The sequence below is a fragment of the Mus caroli genome, unplaced genomic scaffold (assembly GCF_978045245.1).
Source record: "Mus caroli unplaced genomic scaffold, Mus_caroli_1 scaffold_14, whole genome shotgun sequence".
Taxonomy (NCBI): domain Eukaryota; kingdom Metazoa; phylum Chordata; class Mammalia; order Rodentia; family Muridae; genus Mus; species Mus caroli.
Genome location: NW_028227269.1, coordinates 74121043 through 74133118, shown reverse-complemented (window position 1 = coordinate 74133118; position 12076 = coordinate 74121043). Strand labels below are relative to the sequence as shown.

General features: G+C 43.1%; 1 protein-coding gene across 1 annotated transcript in view; it reads left to right on the top strand.

The window, feature by feature from the left end:
* Positions 1 to 11620, top strand: part of Wdr89 (WD repeat domain 89) — a 38361-nt gene extending 26741 nt beyond the window's left edge. The window contains exon 2 of the mRNA XM_021179645.3: positions 9466 to 11620. Within this exon, the coding sequence (XP_021035304.1) occupies positions 9496 to 10656 (1161 nt within the window). The 5' untranslated portion in view covers positions 9466 to 9495 and the 3' untranslated portion in view covers positions 10657 to 11620. The remainder of the gene's footprint in view (positions 1 to 9465) is intronic.
* The last annotated feature ends 456 nt before the right edge of the window (positions 11621 to 12076 follow it).

The window sequence follows — 12076 nt, the reverse complement described above, 5'->3', positions numbered from 1 at the left end:
GCTTCATGGGAGGTGGTGCTCTGTAGATGGGCCACTTGTCATCAGGCAAGGATGCTCGGACAGACTGAACCTCTGAGCCAGTTACTGCTGAACAAAGTGGGATTGCTGGAATTGGATTAGGGTAATCCTGGTTTGGCTCTGGAGCTGGAGACAAGTCCAGAAACTGTGATGGAGGGTTGGAGGGAGGAATTTGAGGACTTCCATCATTCTGTCCATTCTCAAATAAAATACGTGCAACTGATTTCTCCATTACTGATAACTTTGAGTACCACAACTGTGCTGGATGAAAGGTGCAGAAGGAAGAGGGGGGCTCTTTACTGATCTGTGTTCCATATAGACTCCATATATATATATATATATATATATATATATATATATATATATATATATATATACACACACAAACACACACAATTTACTTACAACACCCTGTGTAGACCAGATTGCCCTCAAACTTTCTAGGTAGCCATGGATTGCTTAGAACTCCTTTCTGATTCTCCTGTCTCTACCTCCTAAGTAAGAGGGGGTTGCAGGTGTGACCATACTTAGTTGATTTGTTTTTCAAAAAGTTTTTTGAAAACAGAAAAATAATGAGACTAGGAGTGTAGCTCAGTTGGTAGAGTCCTTGCCTGGCTTTGATCGAGTACTATGTAAAGCTGGGTGTGGTGATGCAGGCCGGTGATCTCAGCTCTGGGGCCATAGAGGCAGAAGGATCAGAATCTTAAGTTGTCCATACCGAGTTTGTGAGCAGCCTGAGATACACAAGACCCTGTCTAAAAAAAAAAAAAAAAAAAAAAGGTAGAAAACAAGAAAAAATAAAGGACAGCTACCCTAGTGACCATTTTTGCAGAAACATGGGTTTTCTGTCACACTGCTTCCTTCTTTTCTCCTGTCAGTGTGTAGAATTAACTCAGGGTTTCTTTAAAAAGCCTAATGTGAGGCTGGGAAAACGTCTCAGCTGTTAAAATCCCCCCTCTGCTTTTCCAGAGGACCTGATTTGGTTTCCAGAATCCACAGGGTGACTAAAATCTGTATATGACTCCATTCAAAGGAATCCAGTGCCCCTTCTGGCCTCTGAGGATACTGCACACATGTGGTACACTTGTACATACATGTAGGCAAAACACACACACAGTAAAATTTTTAAAGAAGATTTTTTTTAAAAAGGATTTATTTATTTATTATATATAAGTACACTGTAGCTGTTTTCAGACACACCAGAAGAGGTTGTCAGGTCTCATTACAGATGGTTGTGAGCCACCATGTGGTTGCTGGGATTTGAACTCAGGATCTCAGGAAGAACAGTCTGTGCTCTTAACCCCTGAGCCATCTCTCAAGCCCTTTAAAGTAGATTTAAACTGGGGTTGAAGATATAGCTCAGTAGTTAAGAGCACATACCTGCTCTTACAGAAGAGCCAAGTGTAACTGTCCATGTGAGACAGCTCACAACTACCTGTAACTCCAGCTCTAGGAGATCCAGTGCTTTCTTCTGGCCTCTGTGGCCACTTGTGCTCCTGTGCACATGTTCATACACTGCCATACACACAGTCTTCAGAAAAATAATAAAAACAAATACCTAAAATATGTGTAATATGTTGACTTAATCTTGTACTTTAAAGAGCCTGTGGTCCAGAAGTGTAATTTGGGTGTTGAATGAGTAGTAACACCTTACTAAGTTAAGTAAGCGATAGATATATCCTGACCAAAGTGGAGCGAATAGACTTTTCAGAAAGTTTTGTTTGGAGGCTAGACATAGTGGTCCATACTTAAAATCTAAGTACTTGGGAGGTTCAGGTAGGAGCTTCAGCTGTTCAGAGCTAGCCTTGGCTATATTGAGTTTGAGACTGCCATGGCATACATGAGATTCCCTTTCAAAAAAAGGAGGGAGGGAGGGAGGGAGGGAATGAGAGAGAGAGGTGGGGGAGGCAGGCTAGAAAGATAACAAATGATCACTTTATAGCAGGGCATATGTAAGAAGAAATTCCTGCAGACGTTTGGAAATGGAAATGTGTATATATAGAGAGGTGGGTTCTCCTGCCAAATGGAGCACTTGGAAGAATAAATGTGAGTTCAGTTCACCTTGGAAGAGCGTGAAGTGAAGAGGCCCCAGGGATCTCTTGGGGACTTGGAAATGGATTATAGAGGGAGAACCTCACATGGGACCGATCAATTGAAGAAAGTGTGTTCAGTCTGGAATGATTCCTTAGTGTGTATGGTTGAGAACTAACTATAGAGTCATAAGAGGCTGTATTTCACATATGACTTACTTGCATATTTATGTGTTAAGGCTTAAGGATTTGTGTGTGTGTGTGTGTGTGTGTTCCTATAATAGATTAAGCTGTCATATTGTTTGTATCTGTGTGTGAAAATAAGCTCTCTAGCTTGGAAATACCATGGGATATACTTAGTTTACCGCTACCCGTGTCTTACCTACTTCTCTACTGTCTTGAGGGTAGCTTGGTTTTGTAGAGAAGTGTAGGATGCAGAGCTCAGAGTCAGCACTGGAGAAGCCAGAATTGCCAAGATTGTCAACCACAGGGGCCTGTTTTCTTCAAAGGAAGAAAATGAATGACATCTGATCACCTGGAGCGCCGCCATGAGAGAGATCAAACAACCTGGTCATCCTTTGCTATTCTATTAGGTGCCAACCTGCACCTGAATTCCCCCAACATTCCGAGCAATGCTTAGATTCTAAAGCTTTGTCTCTCAGTGAGTGGAACCCATCCTTACGAAAGAGGTCCCTTGACCTAGCACCCTCCACCAATAGAATCTCTCCTTATACTTAATACAAGCCTCCTCTCTGAGTTCTTGCCCTGAGCACTGTGTATCTGTCAGTAGAATTATTATTTTACACCTCACAAGTGCTTTCTACTTTGCTAGCCAGTTTCTGTGTAGCTATGCCTAAAGCTTTGTGAGAATTGCCATGTGGAAGGAATCCTTTCTGCAAAGTTTTTCATACAGTGCTTCTGTGTAAGGAGAGTAAGCCCTGAGGTCAGACTCTGGAAGTTTTGACACAGTGACCGTAAAGATGGTACTGACTCGAGTTTCGTCTCACCTTGTGGATCATGAGGCTGTGGAACCTGGGACAGAGAATGCTATATCCACTAAAACAAGTTACAGATATTTGTGAACCACATGTTGCTGCTGGGAGCTGCAATTGTGTCCCCTGGAAGGGCAGCCAGTGCTCTTAATCACTGAGCCATTCCTTCAGCCCCAACATTACTAGGTGACATTAGTTGTTGTTGGGTTGGGTTGGGTTTTGGGTTTTTGTTTGTTTGTTTGTTTTTTGCATTTAATTTTTTTACTTATTTGAGGATTTTACACAGTATATACTTCAAATTTTTATTTAAAAAATTTTCATACAGTATATTTCTGTCATATTCTTGTCCTTCCCCTATTTCCTCCCAGAGTCTCCCTATCTCTACCCAACTGCATATTCTGTCAATCTCTCAAACCTCCCCAAGCCTCTCCAAAAAGAAACAGCAACAAAAACAAGAGAAACAACAGAATGAAAATCAAAACAGACAAACTAAGATAGAAAACCAACAAAACAAACAAGCAAAAAAATAGTACAAATGCATACACGCCTTCAATCATAGCATTCAGGAGGCAGAGACAGCCAGATCTCTGAGTTCAAGGCCAGCCTGGTCTAAAGAGCAAGTTCCAGGATAGCCAGGGCTATACAAAGAAACCCTATCTGAAAAACAACAACAACAACAACAATAATAATAATAATACTGTGGCTAAGATACCCAGTGACACTCCATTGAAGAAAACTGATTGTTTCCTATCCCAGCAGGTAGCATATAGCTTCTTGGGTAGAGGTGAGGCTTTCTCAGTGCCGGGATTTTGTTTGGTTTGAACCTGTGCTGGGCTTATGTGTAATATCACAGTCTCTGTGAGCTTACATGTTTATTAGTGCTGTTGTGTCTGGAAGGTTCTGTTCCCTTGGAGCCTCCATCACCTCTAATTCTTATCATCTTTCTGTCACCACTTCCACATTTTTGAGCCTCATATGGAGGGGTTTGATTAAGACATCTTCGTGGCTGAGTGCTGCAAAGCCTCTCAGGCTCTTCACATTGTTCAGTTGTGTCTTTGTTAACTCCCGTCTACCAGGGGAAGAAGTCTTTTTGACAAGGACTTAGCAATACACTGATCAATAGGTGTAGCAACATGTTAGGAGATATTTTATTGCTATGGTCCTTTAGCAGAATAGTCGTAATATTTTTTCCTAGGCCCGTGACCTGAGTCTCAGGTTCTTGGCCACGTTAGCAGTGTCAGGTGCAGCTTCCTTCTTATGGAGCTGGCCTTAAATCCAACCAGACAGCGGTTGTTTACTCTGGTAGAATTTGTGCCACTAGTGCTCAGTCTGTCTTGCAGGCAGGTCTGTTGTAGGTCACAGGGTATGTGGCTGGGTGATGTTCATGATCACTTTCGCTTCTGGTAGCGAGCAGCGTACTTCCCGGCACCACAAGTGCTGGTCAATAGGGGCGGAGTTTCTAGTTGGGCACCAGCTTGATTGCTCGGTGTTCTGTATCATAAGTAAGTTGTGTGTTCAGCAATAAGAGCTTCCTATCAGATGATGGAGAGTAACCAGAAACCCTGACAGTAGCCTGATTGGAGGGTGATGGGGTGGCCATAGGACCCCTTTGGTCAATGACTCAACAATATGGAGCCCATTCCTGGCCATTTGGGGCATTTTCTCGCCCATTATATGGTGACTTCATTTAAATTCCTTTCATAGATGTATATATCATAGGAAACTTCTACATTACTTTTGGGCTACTTTGCTGTAGTATCCATTGGGGCCCTTCTCTGCCTGCCTCACCGCTCCAGGCCTCAGAGCCTTTGTGTTAACTCTTTGTAGAGGACCGATGCACTATGAAACACACCCAGACAATCCAGAAAAGGAGCGGAATGCCATATCGCTGTCCTGCTTGCATCACAGTGAATAGTCCTAGTTGAAATTTGCTGCTAGCTCAAAAGGTGCATTAAACGTCCTAATTGTTTGAATTAGTCTGATCTCTGAGATACAAAGATCAATATGTTGCTCACTCTGAAGTAGAAGTAAGCACTGTTTCTGTTCTTCATAGAGCCTCGTAGTGATGGTCAGTGGAATGAACAAGGCGTTCTTTCTAACAGTGAACCAAGAGCTGCTTCCTCCTCCTCCTCTTTTTTTTTTGTTTTTGTTTTTGTTTTTGTTTTTGAAATAGGGTATCCTGTAACCCAAGCAGACCTTGAACTCACCATGTAGCTGAGGCTAGTCTTGCCCCCTGGGTGCTCCTGCCTCAGCTCAGAGTGCTGGGATCACAGGTGATAGAAATCAGGCGCTCCGCAGCCTGCTGCAGGGACTCTGCACCAGCAGTCATGTCGCCACCAGCCTCCACATATGACATATGTACTCTTTAAGAAGGTCCCTGCTGTCAAGGCCCACTCTCTCGTCCTGTCCCTTTCTCTGTCTCCGACACTTGCTCTGTCTGCCTTTCTTGCCCCTCCCCAGCCACCTCTGTATCTTTCTCTCTTGTCCCTGCTCCAAGGCAGCCCTTTGTCTAATAAATCTCTTGCATGATCTTGCGTTTGATCTGTTGAGTTGGGTGTGACCTCTGTGGCATCCCTTGGTTGGCACATGCCAAGGTGCTCGGCCACATAAGCCCCAAAAATAGACATGTGCTACCATATCTCTTTTAGGCAGTCTATTTCTAAATTAATGTACAGTTTAAAGCGTCCTTTAATAGCCAGACTGTGGTAAAATAGTTGGTTAAGAATACTGTTCTTTCTACATTTAAAGTCTCACTTCCCCCTTTTTGTGCACTATTTCAAATACTTTTATAAACAGTATTTTGTATTTTTCCGTGATCAGAAGTCCCTGCAAATACATAGATGCATACAATGTCCTTTTAGCTTTCTTTCCTTTCCTTCTAGAACTGTTCTTAACTTGGAAGTTGAAGCAGTTATGCACTGGCTCTTTTGATGAGTTTTTGTGTGTGGAGCTGGGATCGAACCCAGGGCCTTGTGCAAGTGTTTTATTACTGTCTCCATCTCAGTGACTTGCACTCATTGAGTGCTGCCTTCTCCCAAGTGCTAGGATTATAGGCATGCACTACCACACCCAAATGTATACATCAGTGGGGATTGAAACCAGAGCTTTGTAGCCGCTAGTCAAACACCTACCAACTGACGTGTGTGTGTGTGTGTGTGTGTGTGTGTGTGTGTGTGTGTGTGTGTTTGTGCGAATCCTGAGCATTTCATAGAAATAGAGTGATACAACTCCTTTGTTTTAATTTATCATGAAGCTGAGAATGGTCAGCAATGCCCATGTTATTCTAACATCATTCAAGCCCAAAAGCATTTGTCTACTGTTTTCCCTATTCTATTAAAATTAGATTGTGTCATTAGTAAACTATGAAATTATCACTCTAGTTAATGAATTTTATAAACAAGATGGAGAATACAATGAATACAGTTGTCTCTCAGTAGAAAAAGCAGTGCAGTCGAGGATTCCCACAGATGCCAACACCCAGAGGGTGCTTGTGGCCCCTCCTTTTGGATGTAAATATTATATAACTAGTTGTTAAATTATCTTAGCAACAATGACAAGGTCTGGACATAACTAGTATAAAAAAGGCTGTCTCAAGAAAAATAAATAAATAAAAAGTAAGATGGAATAGATGGGCAGCGTGTTAGGGAACCAGAGGGGCCTCTTTAGGAGGGTTGGTGGTCAGGGTGTCAGTGGGGACGACTCATGTACACTGTGACCTGAATAGGAAGGAGTGCCTCATGCAGATACTGTGAGAGAGAGGCTTGGCTGAAAAGGTTCTGACCAGGGCCACGTCTGGCATCCACTAGAGCAACAGAACTAAAAGCATCGTAAGCATGAAGATGTGAGAGCTGTCTATACCGATAGGATTCTACTAGCTGGCTGTAATTCTAGGAGTTGGCACTCAAGGGCACCAAAAGTATTCCTTGGTGAAAAGTACCACAGAAAACATGCAGACAGAGCTAGATGCAGTGGGCTATGCCTATGATACTTGGAAGATAGAGGCAAGATCAAAAGTTCAAGGCCAGCTTCCACTGCAGCGGGAGTTTGACATCATCTTGGGCCACATGAGAACCTTGACTTGAAAAAAATAGAAAAGAAAATGAAAGCAAAGAGTATGCACATTTTCAGTCCTTGAACTTGTTCTCCTTTAGAGAGGCAACCAAGTGCAGTGTTTAAGAGCATGTTTTCTGAAGCCAGATCATCTAGGTTCGAGTCCCAGTTCTATCATTTGGGAGCTTCTGCTGTCTGAAAGTACTGCTCCAGCAGCACTCCCCACTGCAGACATGTTGTATTAGTTTCCCATGGTGCTGCAACAAGTGACTGTACGTGGTCTTATCATTTCAAATACCAGAAGTTTGGATGGATATCCACTGGAAAGTTCTGGAAAGAAATGCATCCTTGCCTTTTCCACTTTCTTGAGTTCACCCCTTAAAATGTTTTATTATGTGTGTGTATATGTCCATGTGTGTGCACATATCACTTATGTGTGAGTGTCTGCAGAGGCCAGAAGGTATGGGATTCCTTGGAACATGAGTTATAGGTGGTTGTGAGCTGTCCCAAGTGGATACTGGTATCCAAACAGTTCTCTGGAAACACAGTCTTAGTTAGGGGTTCTATTGCTCTGATAAAACAGCAAGACTAAAACTAACATTTTACAGCCTACTACGGATCGGATCAGAGAAATCAGAGCAGGATGCTAGGGGCAGGAGCTGATGCAGAGGCCATGGAGGAGTGCTGCTTACTGACTTGCTCTCCATGCCTTACTCATTCTCGTAGCACCCAGGACCATTTGTCCAGGGATGGTGCCACGTGGGTGGGTAGGAGGGAGGGAGGCTTCCACAGCAACCATGAGTGAGGAAAATGCCCATAGGCTTGACTGTAGGCCAATCAGATGGAGGCAGTTTCTCAATTAAAATTTTTGTGCCCAGATAACTAACTTGTAACAAATTGAAAACAAACTAGCCAGGACTAGCAGCAACTTCTAGTCTGTATGTCCCTTTCATTAAAAGCCAGCAACATTCTATCTCTCCACTTCCTAAATGCTTCTGCCCTCCCCACTTCTACTTTTAAAAACACCCGTGATTATGCTAGGTTTACTCAGATAATCTAGGATAATCTTCCTATTTTAAGGTCAGTTTTAAATTAGGTCGATTAGCAGCCTTCATTCCATCTGCAACCTCAGGTCCCCTTTGTCACGTAACCCAACCCAGTCTCAGGACCCAGGATTAAGTCATGAATATTTTGGGGGGATTATTTTTTTGCCTAGACATTTCTATTTAAATTAAAGTTGCATGAAACCGTTGAGGAGAGGAGAAGATGATTCCAGTGCGGCTGACATGAGTGGGATCAGTAATTGTGTTTGAGCTCAGAGGAACTACTCCTTTCTAATTCTCATTAGCATAAAAGATGCTCTTAAGGGTGATTTGAGCTGGGCGGTTGTGACACACATTTTAAATCCCAGCAATCCGGAGGCAGGAGGATGGACGATGAGGATCTCTGAGTTTGAGGCCAGCCTGGTTTACAGTATAAGTTCCAGGACAGCCTGCACTACTCATACTCAGTAAAATGCTGTCTTGAAAAACCAAAATTAAAAAAGAGTGATTTGATGAAAGGCAGCTGAATTTTAGTTACATCCTGGGAGGGAACGGATTAAGATATTAGAGATTTATTTCAGTTTTTTTCATTCCCGAATGCTATGGGACAATTATATTAGTGTTTCAAGACACTAACAGGACTGTTTGGTTTCAGACCCTGGGAGGAGGGACTGAGGTAGATATTTTACACATCACAGCAAACCTGGCCTCCAGGTTCTCTCAACAGTCCTCAGCCCATACTCAGCTTTCCAGCCCAGGGGCTGGGCTGCCCTTCTCCCAGAGGCTCCTCCTGCCTGTATAATCCAGAGGTCTATTTTGGTCTCTCTCTCTTCTCCTCCTCTTCTGGCTCTGCCTTGCAAGTGCCCTTCCTCTTCCCCTTCCCGCACTCCTCAATCCTTGGGGCCAGTGAACTCGCTCGAGAGCAGCTTCCAATAAACCTGCCTTTAATATAATCTATTGTGCTTTGAATTGGCTCATTTTGGTGGCAGAGATATAACCTATCAAGGACAGGCAAGCTAAGAGGCAGAGAAAGAGGGAAAGTCATAGCTTTGCAGTAGAGCTTGGGAAATAGCATAGCAGAAGTGACTGTAGTGCAGCATCAGAGAAAGTTTAAAAAAAAAAAAAAAAGGCCAGGAAATCGTGCCCAGGGATTATGCAGCATCTGGGCGAAAGGAGATGCTGCCTACCTGCTCTGATTCTTGACTCTGCCTGACTCAGGCCCTGGGTACCGCACAGTGGGACCTCAGCAGCATCTGCCCCAAAGGGTTTGGACTCACATGCACTTTCTGAGAAGTTCTGAGTTTAATTTGAATTTTCATATCTTTATTACAGAGTTTTATACCCCTGGATGTTTCTACTGACATGGAGAAGATTGAGGACCAGTTTGCTAGCCTGCATATTGTTAGAAGGTCCTCGGAACCAAAAGAGCCCACTTACCTGCTTGGCATAGACACATCAAAGACTGTACAAGCAGAAAAAGGAGGCTTGGTGGCTGTTCTGTGTTCAAATGGGTCGATAAGAATATATGATAAGGAGACACTACATCTGCTACGAGAATTTAGTGGCTCTCCTGGGATTCTTAGTGGAGTCAGCTTTGCAAATTCCTGTGACAATGTCTACTCTGCAAGCACAGATGGCACTGTGAAGTGTTGGGATGCTCGGGTAGCTAGCGAAAAGCCTGTGCAGTTATTCAAGGGTTACCCTTCGTGTAGTTTTATCAGTTTTGATGTCAACTGCAAAGATCATGTCATTTGTGCTGGTGCAGAGAAAGTTGATGAGGACGCATTGTTGGTATTTTGGGATGCAAGGTTCACATCTCAGGATCTGTCGACGAGAGACCCACTTGGTGCCTACTCAGAGACGCACAGTGATGATATCACTCAAGTGCGCTTCCATCCCAGCAATCCCAACTTGGTTGTCTCAGGGTCAACTGATGGTCTGGTAAATGTGTTTGATCTCAGTGCTGATAAGGAAGAGGACGCATTGGTTGCCACCTGTAACTCCGTTTCATCAGTGAGCTGTATCGGTTGGTGTGGAAAAGATTATAAGCAAATTTACTGCATGACACACGATGAAGGGTTTTGTTGGTGGGATCTCAATCATCTGGATACAGATGAACCAATTACGTGTTTGAACATCCAGGATGTAAGAGAAATAACTGATGTGAAAGATGGGCATTTGGACTATCTGATTGGTGGCCTGTATCATGAGAAGATGGAAAGACTGTTTGTTATTGGAGGAACCAACACAGGAAAGATTCACTTACTGAGCTGCACCACGGCAGGACTGACCCATGTGACCAGCCTTCATGGGGGCCATGCAGCCACCGTCCGTTCTTTCTCTTGGAACGTGTCTGAGGATTCTTTGCTGACCGGAGGAGAAGATGCACAGCTATTGCTGTGGAAACCTGGAGCTATGGAGAAGACTTTCACAAAGAAAGACAGCTTGAAAATTGCATCCTCTGTGCAGCAGCGAGTTCGAGTCCACAGCAGCGATTCTTACAAGAAAAGGAAACAGCAGTGACGTCATACTGGGGACTGGAAAAGCTCTTCCGGTTTTAAATCATCTTTTGCTACCTAGAGCACATCTTTTTAAAGCTTTATCTGTAAAAGCAGGCAGTTAGCACACAGCACCCACCCTACCCCAGACAAATATTGAGAATGGTTTAATTCAGTTTCAGACATATTCTACAATATTTTTAAAGCCTCCAGTTGACTTGACAGGGGAATTACAAGCCACATTTTGAAACCCATCAGTGGAGTTAGTAAATGTTAGGTTTGAAGTAGGCCTGAAGAGGAATCTTCAGTAGACCGCTGGAAAGGCGAGGGAGCGGGTGGCTGGGTTGTGGGCTTTAAACTCTGCTCCTTATGTTTGAAGTGATACACTTGCTTATACAGCATCAGACTGTTTAGTCGTTTGAAGAGCGTTTGCCTCCTCACTACGCTCACCACACACCTCGGGTCATGGAAATCGAAGCGTTCTAGTGAGTCTGAGCAGAAGTTTACTTTTTTAGGAATAAAGTATAATATTTTCCTAAAATGAGAAGAATATATTTGATAATTACTTGTATCTGTACTTTATTTTTTTAATTAATCACGAGTTATTTATACTATATTTACATTTGGTTAGCCAGCACCCAGGTACTTTGCTGATGAAAAAAGAAATTACCTTACTAGATTCATTTCAAGACTTAACATAAGACAGGCAAAAGAAGATACAACAACACGGCTATTTTTTTTCCAAAATAGCCTTTCAAAAATATTATATGATTAAATATTCTTTCTTAACACTTGAAGCCTTGTTTACTGCCTCTCTCTCTGTGTGTGTGTGTGTGTGTGTTTTCTCTTTCTCCCCTGTGGGTCCCAGGAATCACAGTCCAGTCCTTAGGCTTCACAGCAGCCTCTACCTACCAAGCCACATTTACTGTTAATTTTGTCATTTTTCTTAAAAAACTGTTTTGTAAAGTGCCTGAATAAAAGAAGTTGATTCTTTTAAGTTTGGGTATCTTGTCTTATGTGTAAAGGTAAGAATATCTCTTTATAGATACCAGCAATATGGTCATGAAAAAGATGTTTTATTTTTGAGCCTTCTATGATTCTCTTTTTAAAATTTATTATTTTTTTTAAAATGTGTGTGTTTTGTGTGCACATGGCCTATGTGTGCAAGTGTTTGCAGAGGGCAGAAGAAGCAAAGTATGACAGTGGCTGAGGTGGGCTCACTCACCAGCAAGAATCAGAGCAGGCAGGCAGCATTTGCTTCTTCCTTGGTCCTCTGTGTGCTGGGGCCACTTCCCACTCCAGCGTGCCACTCCCTGTGGGGAGGCTCTTCTCTCCTCAGCTAATCCCTCCTGGGAATGACCTCACAGACCTGCCCAGAGGTGTCTTGGCTGATTCTGTATCCCATACCGTGTTAAGAGTGGTGACCACAGCCTCAAACACTTATT